Source organism: Fundulus heteroclitus, chromosome 24 (genome assembly GCF_011125445.2).
Source record: "Fundulus heteroclitus isolate FHET01 chromosome 24, MU-UCD_Fhet_4.1, whole genome shotgun sequence".
NCBI lineage: Eukaryota > Metazoa > Chordata > Actinopteri > Cyprinodontiformes > Fundulidae > Fundulus > Fundulus heteroclitus.
In genome coordinates, this window is record NC_046384.1 from 12,526,472 (window position 1) to 12,553,269 (window position 26,798).

The following is a 26,798-nucleotide window of genomic DNA, read 5'->3' on the forward strand; positions in this document are numbered from 1 at the left end:
GCAAGGCAAGGTGATCCCAACATCCTCTGAGAGGGAGAGGAAGAGAGAGGAGGGGGAGGAAGGAGCGATCCTATTTCTCACTTCCAGTTCTGTCCTTCCGTATCCAGGCTGGGGGTTTTCATCCAGCCTGATGTTCAGAAGAGGCTGGACTGACCGAGCCTCCGTGCTGCTGCTTTAGGACAATCTGAGAAGCCCAATAATGAATTCAGCCGAGCAGACGGTAACGTGGCTTATTACACTGGGGGTCCTGGAGTCCCCCAAGAAAAGCGTGGCGGATCCAGAAGCTTTCCTCCAGGCGTCTCTGCAGGATGGCGTGGTGCTGTGCAGACTGCTGGAGCGACTCAGACCCGGGACGGTGGACAAAGTAAGACAGACAAAGGCGGAGTAGAAACCATCCAGTGTAATATAGAAATGGAAAACCACATGGAGGACTGATTTATGCAAATCTAAAGGCTTTTTAGTGCATATTGGGAATAGGTGTGATTGAAAAAAAAATTCCTAATTTGAAAAAAGCTAACTGGTAAAAAGGTGTTGTACATCAAAATAAATAAAAACCAACTATATTTGGAGGGCACGGTACTGATTTGGGGGAAATTGGACTAAAAAATCCATTACCTCGTATTTCCCTTCTTTTACTCTGGTAAAAAAAGAAAAAGTTGGCTACAGATCAGTTATTCTTGGCGTCAACTGTTACCAGAGGTGATTAATACAGAATATTCCTTATTTTGTAAATATTAAAGTGTTGTGGGAGTGCAATGTTGAAATCAAAAAGCTGGTAATCGCAACAAAACACTGTTAAAAATCTTGAAAACTGTCTACAAGAACAACACGCTTAATTTGGGTGACCCAAAGCAACTAAACTGAATGAAAAATCTTTGAAATGGGGATAAAGTATAAAGATGAGCTGCAATCAAATGCAGAACGAGAACAGTTGAAATGTAACACAAATGCGAAAAAAACCTTCAATGTGTCAGATCAACCAAAAAAGCTGATCAGAGCACCTGAAAAGGACAGTTTCTCTGAGATTTATCCTGTATAAATATAGGTCAAAATAAATAAAATAGGATACAAACACTTTGATATGTAAGTGGAGATGCACTGATCAGTCTTTTCCTGAGTGGTGTCAATTTATTTGAGGTCTGACCACATGTAAAAGAAGGAAAAAAGGAGAAGCAGCTGTTTGACATGTAGTAGTTCTGAAACAACAAAAATAAATATTACCCCCATCTATGCATCAAAGCATGTGTCCCTAAGATTTATTAGATTTTTAATAAATTCAAAGAAATGCATTAAAGTGTAAAGTGCTATATAGTTCTAATCACTAATAACTTATTTCACAATATATATTTATTAATTTTGGTCGATAATATAATTATGATATTGATGTAAACGAAATAAAAGCCTCAGAAAGAATGCCCACAACAGGTGCCTACAAACTTATGACAATTATTTTGGATATGGATGGATATCTTTATTGTCATTGAAACATACATTACAACGAAATTTGTTCTCTGCTTTTAACCCATCACCCTTGGGGAGCAGTGGGCTGCCATGTGAGGCACCCGGGGAACAATCTAGGGTTAAGGGTCTTGCTCAGGGACCCAGAGTGCAGGCGCTGGGGATCGAACTGGGTACTTGCATCCTTCTCTGAGTGTAAGTGCACTGCTTTAACCAACACTCCCCGTACACCAAGATGCAGCTTGGTAGGCAATTTGGGGTTAAGTGCCTTGCCCAGGGACACATCGACATGTGACAAGAGGAAGCTGGAATCGAACCCACAACCTTATGATTGCCAGACGACTACTGAACCCATCAAGCCACAGTCGCCCCCTAAAATGAAACTGCGTCACGAACAGGATTCGAACCTGTGCGGGGAAACCCCATTGGATTTCGAGTCCAACGCCTTAACCTCTCGGCCACCGTGACTACATACATTTGGCAAACAAAATCTGGAACGTCAGTCAGTGACAAATGCTGTAATCATAGACTGTAACGTATATTGAAATATTGGAAATGTCACATTACCATTACTGACTAAAGTTATGTTGCGATATATATCGATATTGAATTATTGCCCACCCCTATCACACACATAGCTATATACAAAAAAAGATTAAGTAACAAAACAAAGGTTGGCAGCAATTAGGATATTTTCTACATTCTGTCCATAAGCTGTCTTCAAGTGATGGGGGTGATTGATTTGTCCTCTCTGGGATACAAACGTTTTTTGTGGATTTGGTTCAAATCCCGAAACCGTTTGAAAGATGGAAGCGAACAAAAACAATATGTCCAGGGTGAGCTGAGTCTGTCGCTATGATGATGGCTGTCTTTTGGAGTCTGCGGGGATAAATGTCCGTCATAGTGGGTAAGCTGTGATTCAGTAACGTGTCCCAATGACCTCACCACCCGGTGCAGGTACTTCCTGTTCTGAGAACAGCTGGAGAACCACATACTGGAGCAATACAGCAGGAGGCTCTCCATGACTGATCTGTAGGTGTTTGGGAGGTGAACTAACATTCAGAAAAAATAAACAATTGGGCAGCAGACATTTGGACACCCACGAACTTGTAATTACAATCTCTCTCAACATCCTTCCTGTGTCTCGAGAGGGGTGTGTGTGTTAGATTTGCTAAAATCCTTAATTATTTTATTGTCCTTGAGATGTCGAGGTCCAGGTTGTTTTTTCGGCACCATAGTGCCAAGTGCTGAACCTTTTTCTGTCAGCCGACTCAGCAATCAAACCTACAATCATGGTGCAAAGTTGACTATATTGTTGGTAGAGTGGATAGAGGAGCAGTCAAGGGTAAATATTGAATAGACAATGGGGCTGAGGACACATCCTTGTGGTCTTCCTGTGTTCAGAATAATGTCTGACAATATGTGCATACCCATCTAGATGGTCTGTGGTCGGAAAATTCAACATTCACCTGCACAGTGAACTGCGCATGCATTAGCTGGTTTATAAGGACAGACGGTCTTAAAGGCGAAGCTGAAGTTCACAAACACCATCCTGACATGGCTGTTGTTCTTCTCCAGATGGGTCAGGGCTGTGTGGAGAGCTGTTATTACTCCATCCTCTGTTGACCCTTTTCCTCTTTGCAAACTGATGTTTGGCAGGGAGAGCAGTTTTAATGTGTGGGAGGACGAGTCTTTGAAAACATTTGGTGATGACAGTGGTGAGAGAAGCAGGGCGATACTCATTCAGCCAGTTACCTGTGCTCTTTTATTTTCTCAGCAATTATTGTAGCAGACTTCAAGCATGTGACGTAAAAACAGATTTAGCTATCAGCTTTTTATAGGTTGATGACTTATGTTTGTTGTTTTGTTTTAAGTATAACCTGCACTTTCAAGTGCAAGTCAGTTTGTAAAAACTTTATTTAACATGAACAATGCTGACCATAAAAGAAATGAATATGTGCTGCAATTTCTTTGCCACTAATCAATGTAATCACTAATCAAACAATAATGATTAATTCAATATTCTTTTCCCTCTGGGGTTTAATCTAATATACTATGAATTTGAAGGGGTTTCGTCGTTTGCACCTGAGCTTGCGTACACAAACACTATCCAACCACGCCCCCAAATTTTATGAACAGTGGACCATGGACTCTGGACGTCACATCCGCCAACAGGTCACCCAGCTGCAGTAAAGATAGGTTGCTGAAGACTTGATTTAAAGAAGCTTCTGTTAAAACGCAGCATAAAACAGCAACAAAAACAAAACAGCGCATCTCCTAAACCACAGGTTAAAGAAATGAGCCCTTCAAAATAAAACCAAAACCTAACATTTTATCAGATATCGATGGAAGCAGCTATTATATTTTCCTGAACGCTTCGAGGTTATTGTATATACTAAATATGTAACCACAGGACGCGATAACAAAAGGGTGCATTCATCGTTACAAAACAAAAAAAGCCACAGTTCGGAAATCGCTCCCTTTTACTCTGAAAGGTAAACCCGGAAGTTGTGCTGATTAGCTCGGTTGATCCTGGAAAGCAGCAAGTGCCGACAACGTCTGAGGGGGTGAAAAATACTTCTGCTAAATAATAATTAGGGGTTAATTAATGCTCCGGGAGAATATTTGAAACTGAACCGGGTTTCTTTTCATTCATAGTTTTTCCAGGAACCGAGGAGCGACAGCGAGAGCCAGAGGAACATTGCGGAGTTTCTAAAAGGCTGCGGGGCTTTCGCCGTGGAGGTGAGTCGCTCCATCAGTTATGCATTTATGTAGTTGCACTGCGGAAACCGTGGAAAACACCTGTACTTTGTTTTTTTTATGCAAAGCTTAATTTAAAACAGTTTTATTTTTTTAATGATGTCTTTAAGCCGTTTGTCCTGTTGACGGCGCGAGACAGCAGCCGTTACCTTAGTAACGGGGTTTTATCTGGACATTTATCAATGTTTTCCGTCGTTAATGGTCTAATAAATACATAAAGATATGCCTTTAATTAGTCACTTTGATCTAGAAATTCACTCGTTTATACTCTAGGCATGATTTAAAACGACCCTCCGTGTAAAACATGCTGTTCTGCTCTTGCTTTAGCTGTGGGTTTGTTGCTTTTCTCCAAATTAAAGTTATTTTTGTCTTTCCAACATTGAACCCCAGCTGTCTGTTACGTGCTTTAGCAGACTTACTTAATTTTAAAATATTCAAAAACGTTTCTTTTATGAACGATAATGAGGTATATTTATATCAACTTGGCCCTGTGAGGAAAATATAATCACCACCCCTTTGTGAAATCTTAAATTAACTGTGATTTAAGTCGGGTTTTTTTAAATCCCATTGCCATACACACCCAGATGTCTCCCAGATTTCCACCAGACTTTTAGAATCAAGAAATCCCTTAAGTTGAACCTGTCTTACAACATGAAGTAGGCTAAAGTGTCTCAAAGAGCAACGCATCATGAAATCCAAGAACGGCAATTGTTGATTTTTATCCTTCTGGAAAGGATTACAAAGCCATCTCTAACGCTTTGAGATGAGACCCTAACAAACAACGCTGAGGATATTTATCCACAAATGAAGGAACCACGGAACAATGGTGAACTTTCCCAGAGGTGGCCTACCAAAAGTACTGTAAGAGGGCTTAAACGATTTATCCAGGAGGTGGGTCAGATAAAGTCAGAGTTCATAATTCAACTGAGATGATCCTCAGGACCTTAGAAAAATGTTCTGTGGACTGCTGTGAAAACAAGTGAAACGTTTTAGTGGGCGTGTGTTTTTGTGTTACTGGGATAAAACTAAAATAGCATTTCAGGTTAAAAAAAACAAACATACCTGCAGTTAAACATGTGCTGCTTTGTTGTTCAAGAGAAGATGTCTGGCCCTAAGCTTGTAACCTGAAGCTGAACCATGTCTGGGTTATGCAGCAGCTCAGAGATTCGAAGCAAACCCGCGAGTCCAAAAATGTGAAATGAAGGTTTTGGAGTGGCCGAGTCAAAGTCTGGACTTAAATCCTTCGTCAAACGTTTCATCATGAAAAACCTTCAGTGTTGCTCACTTCAAGCAATTCTGCAAAGCAGAGTGGGCCAACATTCCCACCACACTAATGAGAAAGACCCATTGTCAAATTTTTCAAAACGTCTTATTATAAGAAGAAAAACTCACGTTTTGCATTTTTATCTTTGTCTGTTGTTGTTTGATCTGAAACATTTAGGTGTGACTAAACGACAACAAAAACAGAAGAAACGGGCAGGGGAGCAAATATTTTTGGTTGCAGGTGGAAGGCGAGGCGAGGAAGCTTATTTTGGTCCTCACTTTGGCTGTTCCCAAAATATGCATTTGCTGCATGCGCTTCAGAGGTAGTTATGGAAACAGGAGGCACAGATTCACTTTCATAGCGTTTTCTTTTTCTTACTTGGCAGAAATGTGAAGTGCGCGAAAGTGATCATCTAAGAAGCTGGCCTTGTTTATGCTTTGAAGAGGATTTTCGTGCATTTTGATGCTTTGATTTTCCCCTTTCGGTCGGCCATAAAGCACAGTAAATTCAAGGACGGGCTAGTATTTGCCTTTCTATCAGAGTTCAAAAACACAACACAGGGCGTAGGCCTGCGTCTGTTTGCGTTTCTAAGTGGGTCACGGCAGGTTATGACCTCCCTCCCAGTGAGTGTGCAGAGAGATCTAGTGAATAATGTACACACAGACTCACGCAGTATTGATCTTAGCCGTGGGAAAGAAAAAGCATCGTAATAGAACAGATCATGCTGCATTTAGACTCGTAACAAGGTTTTGCTCTGGATCTGGAAGTTAATTGAGACAAGATAACGTGGGCTTTGAAAAAACATATAATAATCTTGAATCCTCGAGGAGCAATAGTGAGAGAGAAGCTAACAGGAGGGGGAGGGGGAAGAGTGGGCTGATGTAATGTAGTGTGCCAGGCATCCAGTGGATTTTCCAATCAGGTTGATTAGAGGAATGGCCGCCATGTCGCTGGAAGCCAAGGTCTCCGTTAAGAGCAGTCAGGACTAATTCTCCCAGACGGTCATGAAGCAGGCGGAGGACGGGCCAGACGAGTGTCCCACTGAGGAGGATTACAGAGACGGCGGGCAGCGGCGGCGTGAGCCGGGACGACTCAAGCTGTGATTAACAAAAAGCTGCACAAGCAGCCCGATTAAAAACTGCTGCTTTCCGTCCCGTTGTGCCCATAAAACAGATTTACTGTTTCTGCTGCTTGTATACCTCAGAGCGCCCTCATGGTAACCATAAACTACAATCAAGTAAGCTGGTAAACATCTCAATGATAGTCTAACGCACTGAGCTGCTCCTGTGGGGGGCTGAGCGTAACGTTTAGCCAAGCCCAGTGGGTTTCTGACCAACCCGGGTCTGACCTTAGCAAAATGCAGGACGTAGGGCTGAACGATTTAATTGCGATTTTTTTTCTTAATATTGCGATTTAATGCGATTTTTTTTTATTTTTTTATCATGTCTTAAACATATACAAACAACAAATCATTTTGTTTCCTTGCTGTGCAGATTAGGTGCTAAAAGACCCGCAGCATCTAAACTCAGAGCAGAAATGATTGCGTTCTGCCTACAATATATTACAAAAATGGCCTCTAAATAAAGACATTTGTAAACAAGGACTATTCAAAACAAGAACTTTTAATGTTTCTATTAATCAGAATATTATTCAAGAGAACAGCTTTTAGTAGATTTGGACATCAATCCTTGTTGAACATAAAGTGCAACCAACATGCAAGTCTATGTATTAAACTGATTGACCTGTACTTAATGCTATGTATGATTATATAAACTCTAAAACAAGTAAAAAAGTTAGATTATTTCCCTGCTGCAACTGTCTTCCCTTGCATTTGGAGGCAAAACCACTTCAAACATTTTACCGACACCTAATGGACGTGTCTAATTCCCTAATTGTTACATAGCCAAATATTGCAGACCTCTGCGATTTGGAAATTGCTTTTTTTTAAATTGTGAATATATTGAAAATGCGATTAATTGTTCAGCCCTAGCAGGACGCAGTGTTTGTTATCAGTAAGTTGAGTTTCTGGGCCAGAGAGGATCTCATTTAGCGGTTTGGATCTTCACACTGTTCCGGTTTTGTAGTTTAATTACCCACTATATCATTTCAAAATAAGTTTTTGTTGGAAAAAGGATAAAAAGTTCCACAAAACCCTCAAAAACCTGGATTTGGCAGATGGTCTGAAATAATCACATTTATTAATAGTACATTTCTTGTCACATATGCTCCATCTTCACAGTTTGGGAACATCACCGTTTGTTAGTGTGTGGTTTACACAGGATTAGGAGCCTCGGAGGTGTTTTGATTGTGGCTGTGTGTGTGTGTTGCCAGTAGCGGGTGTGATTGAGCGATTACAAGAGGCAGCTCAGACCTAATCCTTCCCACTAAAGTCGGATCAGACAATTAATGCACCCGCTGGCGCGGTTTTGCTTGATTTTTGGGGGAAAACTTGAAAAGCAAAATCTTAAAGCGATACGTTTTAGACACTCAAATGTTTTTTGACATGTACGACAATCTTTATAAATAAAAATTGAGTTTTAAAAATATAGTTTAATATATTAAGGGGATAAAGTTATCCAAGTAGACCTGGCGTTGTGTGAAAGAGTGATTGTCCCATAAAGTTAATACCGTTAATAATGGTTGTGCCACTTTGTGAGAACAGGTTACAAGTCTTTTTTTCACCCTTGTGGGGAAGTTGATGCCCACTCTTCCTGGTAAATCGTTCTAATCCAGCGTCTTGAAGGTTTTTCCGAACATTAACTCCCTGTTTATTGTCATGCCACGGCATCTTAATGGACTCAAATCCAGACTTTGACTAGGTCAAAATCTACATTTAGTTTATTTCTTGCTGCTACAGGTCAGAAAGTAATCTAGCCTGGGTGTGGCTAATGAAATGCTGTCCAAAAAATGCAGTTAACAGGTTAATTCCAGGATTTAACAAGGATGGGTGGTTAGTTTCACACAAGGCCATGTCAATTTGGGTAATAGTTTCTTTTCACATGATTTGTATTAAGCCAAGTTGTCTTTGTCCGATTTAATTCTGATGTAAAAGTGTGACGTGAGGCAAAAAGAAACAAATGCAGCTCTCTGTAAAGCAGCGTTTTGACACAGTTTGTCAAAACAAATCTTCATTTTCAAATTCTTAACCACATTCACAATAAACTTTATATCTGCTTTGGCTCAAACCTGTCCATAGAATTAAGACCGTTATAAAAATACTAAACCTTCTTTTTTTTTTTTTTTTTTTTCAAGCCTTTTGAAGTGGGCGACCTCCTGCAGGGACTGAACTTTTCCAAAGTGCTGAACTCATTAGTTGCTCTGAACAAAGCCACTGAAGGTAAGAGTTTTTTTTTTCCCATCTTTGCCCTCCCTTCTGATAAATTTAGGGTGTAATGGTATGATTTGTGTTGTATGCCTGCAGATTCGGGCGTCTCTGGAGACGGCGCATGTGTGCCGCACTCCTCAAACTTAAGGATCAAATCGTTTGACTCTCTGAACACCCAAAGTCGCTCGTCTAAGCTGCAGCAGCCTCAGTACCGCAGCCTGGTGAGTCACGCTGCCACTTCAGCGCCGCCGCCAATAAAAGAAGCAATTTTTCAGTCTTTACGTCCAAGCGGTTGCTGTGCTCGTTCGTAGGACATGTCCGATGGCAGCGTGTGCGGCCAGACGCTGGTCAAAGCGCGCTTTCCCTTCCAGCCGACCAACGAGGACGAGCTCTCCTTCTCCAAGGGTGACATCATCTGCGTTACCAAGCAGGTGGAGGGGGGCTGGTGGGAGGGCTCGCTGAACGGCAAGACTGGGTGGTTCCCCAGTAACTATGTGCGGGAGCTGAAAGGAAGCGGTGGGTGCAGCTCTTGTTGTCGACACAGACGCGTTCCCTTAGGGTTCTCTGTACAGCGCAGCTTTGTGTTGCTCACAGCAAATTACTTTGTGATCAGTCTGGTCAGCCCTGTTTAAAGCCTAATATTACTTGTTTAAGGTTTAAAATGCGGTAAAATAAATATTGGCGTTCTAAACTAAAACATATTGGAGCAAATCTTCTTGTATAAGTGTCTTTTTTATTTCTCTGTAGAGCAGCAGCAGAGGCCACACACAGATACAGGCAAATTGGTTTCCTACAGATGATGACTTTCTAAACTCTTTAAGGTGTTATATAACTTCTTAAACAGTGGAGACATCCTTGCAATCCACTGTGGCTTCTGACTTTATAAAGGGCAATGTTTTTTTACCTTATTGAACTTGGGAATATGTTGAGATAAAAGCAATTATATCAACACATCTGTCAGAAATATCAGTGATACTTATTCTTTGGTTGAAGAAGTTGAAAAATCAATGTCTGCGTGGTCCTAATTGGATGTAAAAATTTTTTTTATTGAATCTTCCTGGAGACAATTGTGAGAATTGAACTTCTCGTTGAGTCTCTGCAGCTGTTGCCTTCTACAATTGGGGCTTATACTGACCAGTTCCTCATTGCTTGTGTAATTGTCTTGGTTTGCTGCGTTGCTTTCGGAGGAGGGACGGCAGGAAGCTTCACATGGAGACAAAGAAAGGAAGTTCCAGAGCTGCAGCTTAAAAAGGAACTTCCTGACTTAAAGCAACGATGATAACGGCTGGCTAAGATATGGCAGAGGATGCATATCGCCAGTTCAAGCTGCTTCATTCATTTTGAGCTCTTTATTTGTTCGTTACTTGTTACAGTGGTCTACTGTTATACCACTAGCTTCAAAAGGTACATTAAGCTGGTTATCATCTAGAAAACCGTTTTATCCTGGCTTTACGTTGCCTTGTCCCTAAAGACCATTGTTTAACTGGAATGACTATAACAGAGTGGCCATGCAGAGCTTTAATGACCAAAGCAAAGACTCATTGATCATGAAATTGGCGTTTTATCATCAACATAGTCTAGTGCAGTTAGGAAATGATTTGGTTTTTTGACTCCACAGGAAAAAAAAGTAATAAATATACTTCATCTCAATCTCAAAGTTAGGACATTTTAAATTAAACATAATTAAATTAAAACACTGCAATGCCAGGATTCAATTCACACTGAATGCTTATCATTCAGTCTTTATTTCTTTGAATTGTTACGACTATAGTTCACAGCTAATTAAAACTCAAGTTTCTTATGTCTCTGGTACAAAAAGTCATCTTAATGCAACAAAACCCTTGAATATACTTCAGTTCAGTCTTTTCTGCTCTGCAGTAATTTGTTTTAACACACTTTTTCCTTCCACTTAACTTTCCATCATTGTGCTGTGATCAGCATCTTTTAGCAAAGATCTTTTTCTCTCTGAATGGCCGTTTGCTGAACAACTGTCAACTCAGCTGTCTTTCCCATGATTATACGGGTCATAACGTGGCCAGAGCATAACACTTCTGTTTTAAAATCAGTTTTTATACATTTGTGTGTTTAATGTTTAATGTCTTATTTTTTTGGGGGGGAAAAAAATGCATTTTTAGTTTTTGTTTGTTATAAGCCTCAGTCATCAACATTAACGGGAAAACACACTTTAAATAACTGTCATTGTGTGTAATGAATCTATATAGTAGGAGTTTATTGAGTTGAATCAATAAAATAGCTACTTTTCAGTGATGTGCTAACATAAAGAGATGCACCTGTATGTTGTGACTAGCAATTAAAGGAATAAGATTAGCCTTTTTTCCCCTGCTTTTAGACAAAACTACAGACAAGCCAAAGTGTGGGACTCTGAAAAGTCCACCTAAAGGTTTGGACATCAACATCATCTCTAAGACCTATTATAATGTGGTGAGTATCAATCTAACCTTATATTGTGTTAACTCTTAAGCTAACGGATGATTTTCACTTTGCGTGTCAGCCTTTGTTGGCTGTCACAATCAATTTTTTAATTGAATTACTGTTAACATGTCTGTCTGTCTGTGAGCCCGGCATGATCTGTGGCGCCCACATGGCACCCGTGCATGTGTCAGGTCTGTGTGACAGAGTGCGGCCAATGCAATGTAGGTTATTTCTTCCATCCCAGTGGTTTCTGGGGCAGCCTTGCCTCAGGGCGGGCTCTTTCTGGTTTGACTGTCTTTAATAATGTAGCAAGATGTCGCAGTCTCTGCAGACAGTCTTATTTATGGCCGAGGAACCTGAGTGTTCTTTATACGCACGCATACAGTTTGTGCCTGAAGTGAAAACTGTTCCTAGACGCTAATGCAAAAGGAAAAAAAAAATAAGATCCAGTTTTTATTTTTTAAAAGACTGCCAACAGCAGGAAATACGCTTAAATCTCTAGAGGCTTTGGGCATTTTCATTTCTGTTTATCTGCTATATTTTTATGAGAAATGCCTCTATTGACCTCTTTTTTGCTCACTTTCTTTATATATCTTAGTAGAAACAGCATTAAAAACAACAAATTTAACTCATACGTTGTCACAGTTTTGCATGTCTGCATTGTGTTTCAATGGCGTGAAAGGAAGAGGTGCTTTAGGTAGATATTGCTTCCACGTTACATTCCTACACATTTAAAACAGAACTGCTCAAATAGTTATTAATGACACTTTAATCTCATGTGACACTACTCAGACGCTCTGTCTGAGCTGATGAAGATAACTTGGCTAAAGATGCTGGCTGCATTAAAGTGAAATTTATCGGACAATTATCAGAGCTTTTGCAGGTAGTCATAGAGCACTGCACTTTAATTGTGGAACGGCTACTTGATCCTTAACGCTCTTTAACTTTAACCGTACACACATTTTCTTTTACATTTGACATGAAATTGGATGTTTACTCACCAGTTAGTAGAAGAGCTAGTTCCTCCATTTTACTTTTGCAAGAAATAGAACATTACAGGAAGGATGATCATAAGTAATAGAAACCCTGGAGGATTTAATACGGTTAAATGAATTATTCCCCTAATACGGCAAGCTGAATATAGAGATCACAGTTATCGGATAGGAATCAGATGAAGCTCAAATCCTCTAATATGCTTTGCAGCAGTTGTCTTAATTATCAAAACAACTCTAAAGGGATTCAGACCATGTTCAGACAGTCTTATTTTAAAAATCCCAAACAACATTGACTAGCTTCAAGTGGCTTTTACTGTTGTATCGTCCATCCGTTTGTTCCTCCATCAACTGGCTCATCCTTTATGAATTAAAATAAATAAAATAGAACCATGTCTTTGTTTACCGTTAAGCCCTTAATAATTACTTGACAAGGCTTGATGTTCTATGAAATGTGCTTCATTTTGTCTGACTCAAACCTGTCAACAGGGCTGTTTGATTACACTAAGGCACCAAATGGGGACATTGTGAGAGACATGGTCTCACAGCGCATTCAGTTTTAGTCTTGCCCGTCTGAAAATGTCCAATTAGTCTTTGGAAACGTCCGTGTTGCAAGATCTGCAAATTAGCCGTCGGGTTGACCTGAAAGTCCACTTTTTAAGTGAGCGTAAACTATTTAAGGGAGTTTGGTCACTCCCCCAGCAAGTTTAACTCCCTCCTTTGCTTTTAGTGAACTACTAAAGGCATCTCTGGAATCCTTTTAAGATTTATCTCAACCTCCCAGGATTTTCTGCATCTTGTCAAACATTTGATTTAAGGATCTACTCCATGAAGCCTCTTGCAGCTCTTTCCTCCTTTCTTGCTGTGGCTCTGTATAAATTCATGTAAATGCGTTCCCCTGAGCGATCCATGGGAAACATTTATTCCAATTTCCTTTAATAACATTGTGTCTGCCAGGTCCTGCAGAACATCCTGGAGGCAGAGAGTGAATATTCAAGGGAGCTACAGAGCCTCCTGGGGACATACCTTCGCTCTCTTCACCCCACAGACAGGTAGCCGTCTGTGACTTGTTTACTCCACTCACGTTTTGCACAATTTGAGGCTATTTTGTTTATGAATCTGCACTATATGAATAAACAGAATTCAATTCAATTGAAACTTATGTCAGGGCATGCATGGGTCATTTTTTGTTTTTGTTTTGTTTTACAGACTCAGCAGTGTTGACATCGGTCATGTTCAGGGAAATCTGGAGGAGATCTCAACCTTTCAGCAGATGCTCGTTCAGTCTTTGGACGAACAGACAAAGTCAGTCTATCTTTATGTTTTTGTCTCCAAAATCCCTTAATCTGTTGGATTCAGAACCACCAACTGTGTATGAAAGAAGCTGCAGCACCTTTTTTTTTTTTTTTTTTTTATGTTTTATAGTCCTTTAAAAAATACACAGACAAGTGGTGATTGACAGCAGCCATTTTAATTACATCACTTTCTTAAAGACAAGTACATCCTCTTTAGTGCTGTTGTAGCTTCTAGTAGTAAATGGAGCGACAGAGACATCTAGTGGTCAGTTCAACGATTCTCTGTGCAATCGAAGTGATAACACCAGCGTAATACAACAATTGTATTTTGTGTAGACTTCCTGAGAGCAAACAGAGAATTGGAGGTTTCTTTCTAAACCTGATCCCTCAGATGAAGGTCAAATATGTGGCTTACTGCTCCAACCACCCGTCTGCGGTCAGCGTGCTCACTCAACACAGGTATGGCCAGACGCAGAGCCCGAGCATGCGTTGAAACGACGGGCGCTTTATGGCGTATCTGGTTGAATAATGTCTCACAGCGAGGATCTCGGTGAATACATGGAGGCAAAGGGAGCGTCCAGTCCGGGCATCTTGACACTGACGACTAGTCTGAGTAAACCCTTCACCAGGATGGAAAGGTACCCGGCGCTGCTGAAGGAGCTGGACAGACATATGGAGGTAAGTCTGTTTGGAGTCAAAACCTCAGCAGACCCAGATTCTTGTCTTTGATGTCGTGGATGTGTTTTAGGAACAACACCCTGACCGGACCGACCTCAATGCCGCCATGACGGCCTTCAAAGAGCTGGCAGTAAGACGGCTTCTTTCTCCTCACCTCTATTTGCCACAAGCTCAACCAGCTTTACCAGCTGTCCATTAATAACTTTGATCACTTTTTGCTGATTTCTTTCTGTTTTTCTGTTTCTGTTTTTGCTCTGTGTGTGTTTGTTACGCAGGCTGAGTGCCAGGAGGTGAGGAAGAAGAAGGAGCTGGAGCTGCAGATTCTGACGGAGCCAATCAGAAACTGGGAGGGGGAGGATATCAAAAGTCTGGGCCCAGTGCTCCACATGTCCCAGGTCAAAGTTCGCACGCAGAATTGCCAGGTACAAACCTCTGACTGTCAGCATTAGCGTAGGAGGAGATGTGGAGTTGGATTTTCCTACCAGTTGATGGCGCCAGATTGTCGTGACGGGTTAGTTAAACGTAGTTCTGTGTTTCAGGAGACAAACGAACGCTTCCTCATCTTGTTTCCTCACACGCTGCTCATGCTGTCAGCGAGCCTCAGAATGAGTGGATTCATATACCAGGTGTGCTTACACTGACTGAAGCTTTGTTTTATTGTACACAGATTCAAAGTAGGAAACTTGATTAGTTTTTTTTTTTGTTATTTAAGCTCACAGACATTACAGCAAATGTTTGTCTTTAGCTCTCCTGTGAAGTGAGCTGCTCTGTGTTTCTGTTCGTCTGCAGGGGAAGATGCCCTTATCAGGAATGCTCATCTCCAGACTCGAAGATGGAGAAAACTTGAGGAATGCTTTCGAAATATCAGGTCACTGCCTTTTATGTCTTTATTCAAAATACTTCTCTGATGTCAGCACAGCTCATTTTGTCATGTTTGTCAAACAAAGGTGCTAAATTAATCCAATTTATATACTTAATTACCAGGGATGGAGGTCTCGAGACCGTTTTTTATTTCTCGGTCTTGGGCTCTGACTTGTATTGTTGGGCCTGAAGAAATTTGGTTGAGGCCAGTTGGAGACCCTGTAAATTTTTAAAATACTTTCTTTTAATTTTTTTAGGTTTGCTTTCTCACTAGTAGACAGGGTTTGATGCATTACATGACTGAAAACTGTGAACGACCCTTGAGTACAAACAAGTCGCTATCCTGTTGCCTGTTGACTTTCCCAGATGTGGAAGATAATCGTTTTGTAATCAAAATAAAATTTTTCACAGCACTTTTAAAAAAAAACAACTGCTGTTGACTAAAGTCCTGTGTAAAAATGACACATTACAACAATAATTCAAAGTTAAAAACATACAAAATATAAAAAAACATTACAAGACTAAATAAAACTATAAGTTTAATGCATGCTGCATTAAAAACCAGGATTGAAGCTACGAAGTTTACATCTGAATCCGCTCTGGGTTTTTACAGAGAAGAGTTCTACTCTATTCTAGACATAGTAGACGCATAAATTACTGAGGTTTATGAAATCAGGCATTTAAACAATAAAAGAACTGGAAAACTCCCCCTGACCCTCATTACAAATGATGCACCAGTTTACAAGCATCCTTATCAGTTATCATGATGATTATTTAATACTCAGAAGTAGTTTTAGTTGAAGAATTAATCATTTTTTAAATTTTGCATTTTGTGCTTTAAATTATTTATTTTTATACATTATTTTTTTACAAAAGAAAGTGTCCCAAAATATAAGTCTAATTCTAAAGATTCGGTCTTGGCCCCGGAAGAACTGGTCTTGTCTCCATCTCTGTTAATTACTGAAATCCTCTGAGATCTCCAGAGATTCAAGTCTGGAAAAGTTGGGAATTTTATAATATAACCGTTTAAAAAAAAGTTACAGCCTTGGCCAGATTGTATAGTAATTGTTCATGTATTTTATCTTACGACCCTAATTGATGTCTTAGATTGAGAAACTCGTGGCCAGTGAAATGTGTCCCCATGTTGCTCAGTTGGTATGTTTGACCTTCATCCTCTCTTATTGTGTGCAGGGAGCCAGTGCGAGCGTGCGCAGATATCCTGCAGCAGTCAGCGGGATCTACAGGACTGGTTGGACCTTCTCACCAAACACACGCACACCGCTCCACCTCATGTGCACAAGGCCGTTTGCCACACGGTAAGGCGCCACGTCGCATCAGCAGTGAGCGAGTCCGTAAGCACCCGCCTTCGCCGCTCACGCGCCGTTCTCTTCTTCTTCCTCACCATGTGGCTTCCAGTTGCCCTCCCACCCTGTCACTCCCTCCAGACACTCGGAGTCCCGCGCGGGGAGCGGAGGGAGCCCTTACCACACTCTGCCTCATCCCTCCTCGTACGCAGCAAGTCACGGTGGCGGCCCCATGTGGGGACCCCTGGAGCCACCGAGCACCCCCAAACCCTGGACCCTGAGCTGCCTTCGCCCTGCACCCCCACTGCGACCTTCTGCTGCTCTGTGCTTCAAAGAGGTGCAAATCTTCCCCTGTTCAGAGTTCAGAGTTGTGAAGTAGGAGGGAAATGATTTGTGGGTTTCATATATTGCTGAAAAGACTCCTTTGGCAAGAATGGGAGCAAATAAAGCTTCTGTACCACTATGCACTAATTTCCTGCTTGGTTTTTCTTTGTCTTTTTAAAGGATGTAAGTAAAAGTCCCAAAAACAAGAGGCCGCTGCTCCCTACGATAAGAAAACCCGAGAGGAAACCATCAGAGGAGGATTTCAATGCCAGAAAGAGTGAGTGCTGCTCAGGCACCAAGCTGCAAAGTCAGTTCAGGGTCTTAGAAATTTGCTAAAAAATATTTTTTCTTAACTTTTTAAAATTAACATATTCACCGTTCTCAAAAAAAATCTGAAATATAATTCACAGGTTGTAACGGAAATAGCTTAAATTACTTTTCCACTCATGTGAACAGTCTTGGTTGTCCAAACTGTGAAGAATATGAATGCATCCGCGCATCATTGTGAAAAAAAAGCTGCGTCTCAGTTGCTACAACAAGACGTCAGTGTATGTCCACCTTTTTACACATTTAGGTAAATATTTACTCCCTCGCTGAAATAAATATGTCCATAGTTACAGATTCCTGGTGAATATTGTTTTTAAGCTTCATGTTTAAATGAGATAAAGACATTGGTTTATGTATTAATATTGTATTAATATTTTGGGTTTCTGACTTATTGAACCAGAAAACATGCATAAGTGAATGACAATAATCAGACGTTGCAGCCAGACATCGTCTGTCTATCAAAGGTCAAACGTCTGCCATGATCGATCGATGCAATTTATATCATTGCATGCTCGAGTTAATTATATCAATACAGCATAGTAAGAGTCAAAAAGAGAAGAACATCATTCTTCTGTATTAAAAGTTGGAATACATCTTGAGCCTCCGTCAGATTTGGTTATATTGCTTCTACCCTCCTGTTGTGCACCAGGTACTGCAGGTCTGGAGGAGGATGCTCAGATTCTGAAAGTCATCGAAGCCTACTGCACAAGCGCAAAGACTCGCCAGACCCTCAATTCAAGTGAGTATCTTTGCCTCCAAGCATCATCATGGCGTCTCAAGCCGTTTGTCTTTTTAGGAATCACTGTTTATTCTTAGCTTTTTTCCACTAACAAGTATTTCTCTCTTCTCTCTTTTCTCTTATCTTCACTCATCCCGTTTCATCGTCCTTCAACTCTTGTTTTATCCTTAAACTACTCATTTCCTTGTCATTTTGCCACCCCCCCCCTCACCCCACTGCCTTATTTCTTATGTTTATCCCGTCCAAACCATTTCTTACCCTTGATTTGTCCTCATGTCGTCATGCATGGTCATATTCTGTGTCTGTTTATTGTCAAAACCTCTTTTATACTTCATCCAACCTTGATTTGATTTGTCCCCTCATCCTCCCACACATGTGACATGTGGTTGTTTTATGGTACTGTAAAGCATGGCAAGGAACTGACCTCATGCACAACCATGTGCTGGCTGAGTCCAGCCTCACAGTGGCTGCGCTCCCTAGTAACGTGCCATCTTCTGACCAATCAGAAGACTCTGATTATGACAGTATCTGGACTTCTCAGAGTCTCAGGACCGCCTCGTTTTCTCGTAAGATGCTGTTGTGACCCCTTTCTGCTGGATGTTTGTGATGGATGCTGTGTGTAGGTCAGCTACCTACAGAGCGTTTGCTTCTTTGTGTGTGTCTGGGTCCATATTTCTATTCATTTTAGTTGTACCAGTGTGTTTCACTTGTTCCCTTCAGTCAACTGACACCTGAGTACAAACGTGTCGGTACCACTGATGTCTCTGCATGCGGTTCTGTCTCTTAAACTAAAGCAAATTGACGGCAGACGTAGTTTTTGTTACCTGAGCTGTACATAAATTACCAGAAAGATGTATAAAAATTTACTTTTCCAAACCCTTAAAAAATATATCCCCTTAAGTATCACTTAGGATGAACAGTGCAGTGCAGAGTTTATGTTCTTGGTTACGTTTTCTTGTTAAAAAATCTGTTGTTTTTAAGATATATATTAAATAAAAGCAACATTGTGCTAGCTTAAAGTGTAACTCATCCCAGTGTAAAAGCGTAACCCCACCCCACAGACAAAGTTAGAAAAATGCCACCTAAGTGGGCGATTCCAAGAGAGGGGGGCGGGGCTAAGTGTGGGGATGAGCGGTGGAGTTAAGCGGGGCTGTGGTCAGGACGGGGAAAAGTGACATGTTGGAACATGAAGAGTGACCAGGTGACATCTGGGTATGCCACGGATCGGCCTTTTGAGGTAGAGGATTTTCATCCCCCTCCTCACCGGGGGTTAACGGAGGCTTTGTGGAGCCCAGCGGGCCTCACCGTTATCAGTTCAGGCCACTGGATCAAGGCGCTGACTCAGCGATGGCAGAAGCCGGCGCTGCCGAGGCAGTGGAGGACAGAATGGGTGCAGTTTCTGAGCGTTAAAGTGATGTTAGCAGCCTCATTGCTGACATGGGCTGACGTTCAAAGCAGTAACAAACGCTAAACACGATCGATCAATGCTTGTGAGTCCAGCTCCTGAGTCACGCGGGGCTATGATTAAAGCATGTACCGTTTTAACAAATGGGAAATTTGAACTGCAGTAGCCACTGTTCAACCCTTAGAGGGCAGCACTGAGATAGTAGATAGATGGATGTACACTTTATTGTTCCAAGGGGGAAATTTGTCTTGTACATCGTACGCTAAACAAAGCTGCTTCAACGGTTAAAAACACTACAAACAATAACAATCATCTGAATAGAACAAACATTAAACAGATATTGCTCGATAAAAGCTGTTCCCTAATAGAACGTTGACACATTCACACAAACGATCCAGCAAATGAACCAACAAACCAGACCAGAGCATGAGGAGCATGACAAAATACTATATCCCTCCTTTTATTTAACAATCTGATTGAGGAAGGGACAAGTATTGCAGAACTAAAACAAGTTCATGTGAAAATAAAAATAATTGCCCAGTAATGTTAAAGTTTCACCATTAGGCCCAGTTTATAACAGTTTAACTTCCAAAATGTTGATTTTTGGGGGTTGAGTACCACTTTAAATGGTGGAAATTGCCTTATTAAACACTTGGTTTTAGTGCAATAATGATTTGCTTTTAAATAATTGTTCTAGGCTCAAGCAGAAAAGATGTCCACATGCTGTTCCCTGAGGAGGAGAAGATTATTGTTGAAGAAACGAGGAGCAATGGACAGACTGTAGTGGAGGAACGGTAATTAATCATGTTGTTTATATACATGTCCATCTTAATAAAATACATCATTAAAAAATATACTTTCTAAGAAAGTTAGAGTATATAAGACCAATTAGACCCTTTGGACTGAATTACAGGTGTACATTTTATAATGTTAGTCATAATTTATTGAGATGTACCTATGCAGCATGGCTTGACACAGGACTACTGTATGTGCTGCTTCTGGCCCCTTATGTTCAAAAATAATTACTGCAACAGAAAAATCATCCAACGCTGGACAAGTTCACTATAACTTCTTGAAACAAAGTATTGGGTTTAAAATAAAGTAATAAGTTATAATAATGCTGACTTATTATAATAAGTCAGTCAATGCAGTTAAACATTTATTTTCACATGTGTTTAATTCAGTTTTACTTAATTTATTTTGATAATTTAAAGAGCCTGTTTACAGTTATACACATACAGATGCAATACATTAATATCATATTTTTTATCCATGTTACAAATATCAAATATGTAGACCGATATCTTTGCTGATTTTAAGTTTTCATTTGTATGAATAATGTTCTTCTATGTCTCTGTACCGATGATAGTAAATCAGAGCTGACACATTAATCTTACTTTGCATTAGACGTTTTAGATTATTTTCCTAAGCTCCTGTTTTATACTTTTTCATTTTATTTAATTCGATTTGCTGAAATGACCTCCTGTAACTGGGATCCAACGTGTTTTTTTTTTTTTGTTTTTTTTTGCGTTGGTTATGATTTTCACTTTTGTGAACATGATTTCTGCTTAGTTCCTCATTGTTATGTCTGATTTAAAGTGAGATGTAGACACAGTCTGTTAAAGTAAAAAAACATTCTTCTTTTCATGCAGGAGCCTGGTGGACACAGTTTATAGCCTCAGAGATGAGGTTCAGGAACTCAAACAGGTCAGTTTGCTCTTTCTATCTATGGTGGACCTTTTTATTCTTGCCTACTTTCAATTCAAAAGTATGATTTAAGGATCTAAAATCAGGTTTTTGTTGGTTTCAACAGATTGTTATTAGAAACACGCTAAGATTGTAATGTCAACAGGTTATTTTTGAGAATGATTTATTATTTTAGCAGCATAATGTCCTCTGATAGTAAATTAAGGCGTATGTCCTTAAATCCAGGTAGGCGTGCAGCAGCATGTTAAAAACGTTGGAAATAAAGTATTAATGACCTACAGGTTTAACGAGATTAATTTAAAAAAGCGATTTTAGTATATTGCATTTTCCGGACTATAAAGTGCACCTGAAATCCTTAAATTTTCTCAAAAACTGAATGGTGCTTCTTTTATGATTACTGTTGTGCTCACTGACTGATTTTATGTGGTACATTGCATTTACAAAATTATGACTTTGGTTAGCAACGAAGCCGCTCCGCTCAATGGATATTCAGAGCATTACGATACACTGTGTCACTACCTGATAGGACCCCTGAGCTGTCTACAAGACTGCCTGACTGTAATGTCTAAACTAGAAGTGCATTTATGCAAGGCTCCCGCGCCCAGAGTACACGCTAGCAACAATAAACCAAGTAAGTTAATTCAATATAAAAGTTACGTTTATTTTGGCCTTATGTTAGAAACAGGGCAGTGTAGTCCAGCTAATCTGTCCTACCGTCAGAGTGGGGTAGACAGCTGTGGACGTGGAGGGGGAGAGGGGTAGAGTGATATTACACACTTGGGAAGAATATTTAGTGCGCCTTATAATCCGGTGCGCCTTATGGTCCAAGAAATACGGTAATTTATTTCCCAGTCTTGCCTACTTGTTTCAAACTCCTTTGTTTTATTGCATCAGTAAAAGATAGGGACGCTCTGACCAGTTTTCAATAAATATCTGCTCTAAAGTCACTGATCAGACAGAGAAACGTGTTCACTGTGTGCATTTTAAAAAATAAATTATTTGGGAAGCTGTACAACTGGGTTTACTGGTAGAATCCCAGCAAAAGGGTCGCCATTCAGACAGCGCAGTATGATGTGTTTAAGATACCCGAAGAACAGTTGTGAAAATTATAAGGACATTATTAATTTGACCTAAGTTGTGTTTTCTGGTAACCTGTGAAATGCATGTAAAACTTGGCACATGATTTAATAAAACTAGCTTCCCATTGGTTAAAGAGCATTAAGACAAGTTTCATTGTGAATATTTAAGGTAAAACAAGCACACAAAAGATTAATTACTCTTACTGTTTTATTATACATTACTGTTTTTTCCCCCCCTTATAGTTCCTTGTCTTTCATTACATGCGTTGATGTTAATTTCTTCCTGTGTGTTTTTCAGGACAACAAGAGAATAAAGAGGACGCTGGAGGAGGAGCAGCGAGCAAGAAAAGAGCTGGAGAGAATCGTCAGGAGGGTTCTGAAGAACATGAACGACCCAACTTGGGACGAGACCAACCTCTGAAACCACTACAGACCTGAAGCGAGGACCAACTCCTGACATCTAGATCACCGTGTGATGAGAGCTGTGCGGACAGAAGCTGCCGGTAGTTTGTGCCACACTTCAACTCGCGTCCATTTCACTTTATCCCCTCGAACTACTAACCCATGTGCCAAACGTGGACCAGGAAACGTGCTGCCAGCAGTCAGCGAAGCCACCGGGACTGATCATAGAGCTGTGAAGCCATAACAGCTGGTAGGCATCAGGACACCACTTGTTGCCGGCGTTCATCTTTTCTTCTGGTTTAACTGCTATTGGACCTACTGCCTCTACTTCCACTGGCTGTGTAACATTTCACTGGTGACAGGAGAGCATTTTTATTTACCTCTGGTGCAAAAATATGAGGGGGTTGAATGTAGAGCGCGCCATAGAGAAGTTCAACAGTTAAGTCTTAATTTAGAGGAAAAACATGCAGTCACTCAGTTCCTGTGAGAACCTAACATCACAACATGTACAACATAAAACTTCAGTATTTTTTCAAGTCCATAAATCTGAACTTATTTTAGATTTTCTCCAATCTACTAAGGGATTGAAATTACACATAAATGCTCCAATATACACACAGACCTCTACTAATATAACGTTAAATGTCACTTTGCAAGTTGCACTGAGTCCACAGTGTTTGTAGTCACCATCAAATGTCCGCCACAAGTCTTATAGAGGATCTGACCGCTCAACTTGGCAGAGTTGGAAGAGCTCATTTTAACTGGTTGGTTTTCAGATCCTTGGCCTGCTTTATGCACCCAAAACCAGCTTTAAACTGTCTCCACGTTTCTACCGACACCCTCAGAGTGAAGACAATTAGTTGAGATGTTAAAGAGGGACCCGGGAATTATCACGGCTCACTGATCCAGACACCGCTGTACCAGCAGGTACCGGTCCACTGTTGAAGGTAGTTTTATTTTGTCACAGTGTACCAACCAAGGAGTAACTCTCCTGCCCCCAAAATCCACACCTGAAGTTTGCAGCTGGCCAAAGAGATGCGATAAATGGCTTCTGGAGAGAGGTTTTAACATCAGATCAGACAGATATTGAGTTATTTGGACAGAACAGATGTAAGTGTGGAAGAGTTGACAAGGCTTCACCTCAAGTTTACAGCTGAATGTTTCAGAAGCGAGACTCTGTTCATAGAAACACACATCAGGACTGATTTAGAGTAGATAAATCAGACTAACACGAAGGTGCTGGAATGATCTTTACATTTAAATGAACTCTACCAAGTCTGCCTTGGAGTGGTCAAATATCCCACCAGAAATATCCCAGAAACTTGATTATGGCTATAAAAAACTAACAAATATTAAACCAAAATATTAGAAGGGAGTATATGAAGAATTTCAGCTCTATGATTGGAGAAAGTCTACAGTAGTTCAAACTTCCTGACTCTGTTTTTCTTTTTAAAACCGTCCTGGGAGAAAAGGATTTCATGTGGTTCATTCCCTTTAGGAGTGTCTATAAACTGCTGAACTGTATATTTAGTCTCTGGATGAATTAGTGAACCAGGCCATCTTTGAAAGGACTGACAAGCCAGCTTTAACGTTGCACCAAACGCATAAAATCAGCCATTAATGTACCAGGTTTTATAAAGACTAACGAGCTAATAGTTATAAAACTAAAACCTTGTATTAACAGTTTGACTGATTATGTTTATGGGACCACAAAATTGTAGGAAGAACGACTTATTAAGCAGAAACTAAGAAAAATTATGTATTTAGACCAAGTTTTAATTTTAAAAAAGCAGAAAAAACTGCAAAAAAAATGTTTTGTTTCCAGAAAACCTCAGGGCTCAACATTACTAACAGCTTATGTTTCTAGCTCAGAATAAACACCCGTTTCTAATTTTCTAATTCAAGCAATATTTCAAGGTGCTCAAAATGTTGTATGGATTTGCACTGCCTCTACGCTGTACATAAACTTAAAACATATTTCTTCTAGTCAGTAAATTACTGTGATTTCTTTTCATCATTAATGGTCACTAAAAGTGCAGATTTGTTTCTGGTTGGGAGAAAATAATCTAAAATGCACCAGACTGTTGTCTAAACAGAATATTTCTCAGATATTATAGAGGCACGTTCGCTGAGGACAGGTTTGTTCGGTGAAACATTGAAAGAGAAAAAAGTCAATGCTAGGTTGCGGATTTAATAACACCAGAAAGCATCTGACTCACTTTTCTGAGTCCCAGCTCAACGATGTGATTCTGATGAGACGCGTTTTCCTCTGCATAACCAAAGTCAAAGCAATACTACGCTGGAAGGTTGGTGTATTTATGATGTCATTATGCAATTTACTGTAGAACGGATCCTGTTTTTGCTGTTTTTATTTTTTTACTTTGTTGTTAACACCTATTTTCTACTTGACCCTGGCTCACTACATGAGATATGTTATCTATAGAGCAGTTTTTTTTATGATCAACAGCAGGTGTGCGACTATAAGCTGTTCCTTTTACCTTGAAGACCTCAGTTTAAACCCGATTGTGTTAGTTATATGAATTATGGCAGTGACTGACTCTAACTTGTGTATTTATCTGTAACTGGTGTAAATGTGTTCTGTGCCCTGATGTTGGAATGATGAAAGATTACTATAACAACAACCGTCACACTTTATTTATTGTCAGCTCATAAATAGAAATGCTGAATCCAAATAACTACAGTGTGTTGGTCTCTTTCTGCCAGTTACAGTTAGGCCCAGAAATATTTGGCGAGTGACACAATCTTCATGATTTGGAGTCTGCATGCCACCACGTTGGATTTGAAATGAAACAACTACAATGTAACTTTAAGATTTAATTCAAGGGGGTTGAACAAAAATATATGATTAAATATGTAGCAATTGTAGCTATTTTTATACAAGCGCTCCTAATTTCAGGGGCTCAAAAGTAATTGGAAAAATAAACATAACTCTAAGTAAAATGTTATTTTCAGTATTTTGTTGAGAATCCTTTGCAGGCAATGACTGCCTGAAGTCTGGCACCCATGGACATCACCAAACGCTGGATTTCCTCCTTAGTGATGCTTTGCCAGGCATTTACTGCAGCTGTCTTCAGTCGGTGCTTGTTTGTGGCTCTTTCTGCCTTAAGTTTTATCTTGACAAAATTAAATGCATCCTCAATTGGGTTGAGGTATGGTGATTGACTCGGCCACTGCAGGATATTCCACTTATTTGCTTTAAAACACTCCTGGGTTGCTTTTCTAGTATGCTTTGAATCATTGTCCATCTGTACTGTGAACTGCTATCTAATATAGTTGTATCCTGAATATGTTTTTATTGCTTCATTAGATATTTGGGGTATTCAGGGTAATGTGCACTATTGGTTTTCCACCACCTAACCCTGTTTTAAATGTCTACACTACTTCCTCCCTGTGCTCCTTTTTTTTTTTTTTTTTTTTACTAATGTTCTGTAACAAGCTTCTTTTGGTTTAACAGAACAGCTGGGTTTAAACTGTTAATGATCAGAAAATAATTTGAATTCTGGAGGAAATTAAATGGGTTTTGTTTAGGGATGTCAGAATAATGAGGGTAGAATACATACTGTTCCACACTTTTTTAATTTTGAAAATCATGCTTTGTCAGATAAAATCCTCACAAGTAAATAAACAGTGTAAAATATTGAGTTTTACCCTCGCTCCATGTTTTTAGCTACTAATACAGAAGTTTCTTATTCATGAGACGTTAGTTTGTTCTCTGAGTGAAACAGCGCCCCTCTGTGTTTGCACCGCCAGTCAACGCCGTGTAATCATAGTGGCCGAAAAGGGTATTACACCTCCAGCGAACTGCCGCAGGTGAAAGTTGGACTTAATTAAGGGACGCTTTCACGCGCAACACGCAGGAATAAAACGCGGATACTTCTTCAGAACACAAACTTTAATGTAAGTTATAGCAAAAATGTACCCAATAAAGTCATAAAAATAATCAAACCAATAAAATAATAATACAAAACAGCGTTGTGAGATGACTGATGGGTGTTTTCGACATGTTCTCATGGTTTCAGCTGTGAAAGAGCAAGAGCGAGAGGAGGCAGAACTTATCTAGAACCGCATCTTCATGGCAGGAAGCAAACTGGACCGCAAAACGTGAGTGAAATAAAATACTTTTTTTCTACATCTGCTGCTGCTTGATATGAGTGGACTTACCAGGGCTGAAGAGGGTTATCACTGGAAGCATCAATGCACCCATGCATGGATTCAACCATCTATACAGAATTGTGTGTGTGTATATATATATATATATATATATATATATATATATATATATATATATATATATATCTATATATATATATATATATATATATATATATATATATATATATATAGATAGATATATATAGATATATATATATATATATATATATATATATATATATATATATATATATATAGATATAGATAGATAT

At 39.9% G+C, this 26,798-nt stretch overlaps 1 protein-coding gene and 1 non-coding gene across 4 annotated transcripts; one reads left to right on the forward strand and one right to left on the reverse strand.

Annotated features, from left to right (window-relative positions):
* Nucleotides 1-22,805, forward strand: arhgef7b (Rho guanine nucleotide exchange factor (GEF) 7b). 3 transcript variants are annotated; one of them, XM_012857205.3, is made up of 22 exons: nt 1-364; nt 4,117-4,200; nt 8,735-8,819; nt 8,904-9,028; nt 9,119-9,323; nt 11,158-11,249; nt 13,190-13,284; nt 13,442-13,537; nt 13,864-13,986; nt 14,067-14,205; nt 14,276-14,335; nt 14,481-14,627; nt 14,745-14,831; nt 14,995-15,073; nt 16,258-16,382; nt 16,483-16,707; nt 16,875-16,971; nt 17,671-17,760; nt 18,168-18,326; nt 19,863-19,959; nt 20,818-20,872; nt 22,250-22,805. In XM_012857205.3, the coding sequence occupies exons 1-22, from the start codon at nt 200-202 to the stop codon at nt 22,370-22,372; spliced, it is 2,553 nt and encodes an 850-aa protein (XP_012712659.2). In that variant the 5' UTR covers nt 1-199; the 3' UTR covers nt 22,373-22,805. The 3 variants fall into 3 exon arrangements, with proteins under 3 accessions (XP_012712659.2, XP_012712660.2, XP_012712663.2); XM_012857209.3 differs by lacking the exon at nt 1-364 and adding an exon at nt 3,995-4,025; XM_012857206.3 differs by lacking the exon at nt 18,168-18,326.
* Nucleotides 1,845-1,926, reverse strand: trnas-cga. Its single transcript has one exon. It is a non-coding gene; the product is annotated as a tRNA-Ser (tRNA).
* Nucleotides 22,806-26,798: the final 3,993 nt, after the last annotated feature.

Excerpts from the sequence above, each read along its gene's own strand:
- arhgef7b (XM_012857205.3), top strand. The coding sequence starts at position 200 with ATGAATTCAGCCGAGCAGACGGTAACGTGGCTTATTACACTGGGGGTC. Across the intron at positions 13,285-13,441 it reads TCTCTTCACCCCACAGACAG|ACTCAGCAGTGTTGACATCG; the intron begins GTAGCCGTCTGT and ends TTTGTTTTACAG. Across the intron at positions 19,960-20,817 it reads CAGACTGTAGTGGAGGAACG|GAGCCTGGTGGACACAGTTT; the intron begins GTAATTAATCAT and ends CTTTTCATGCAG.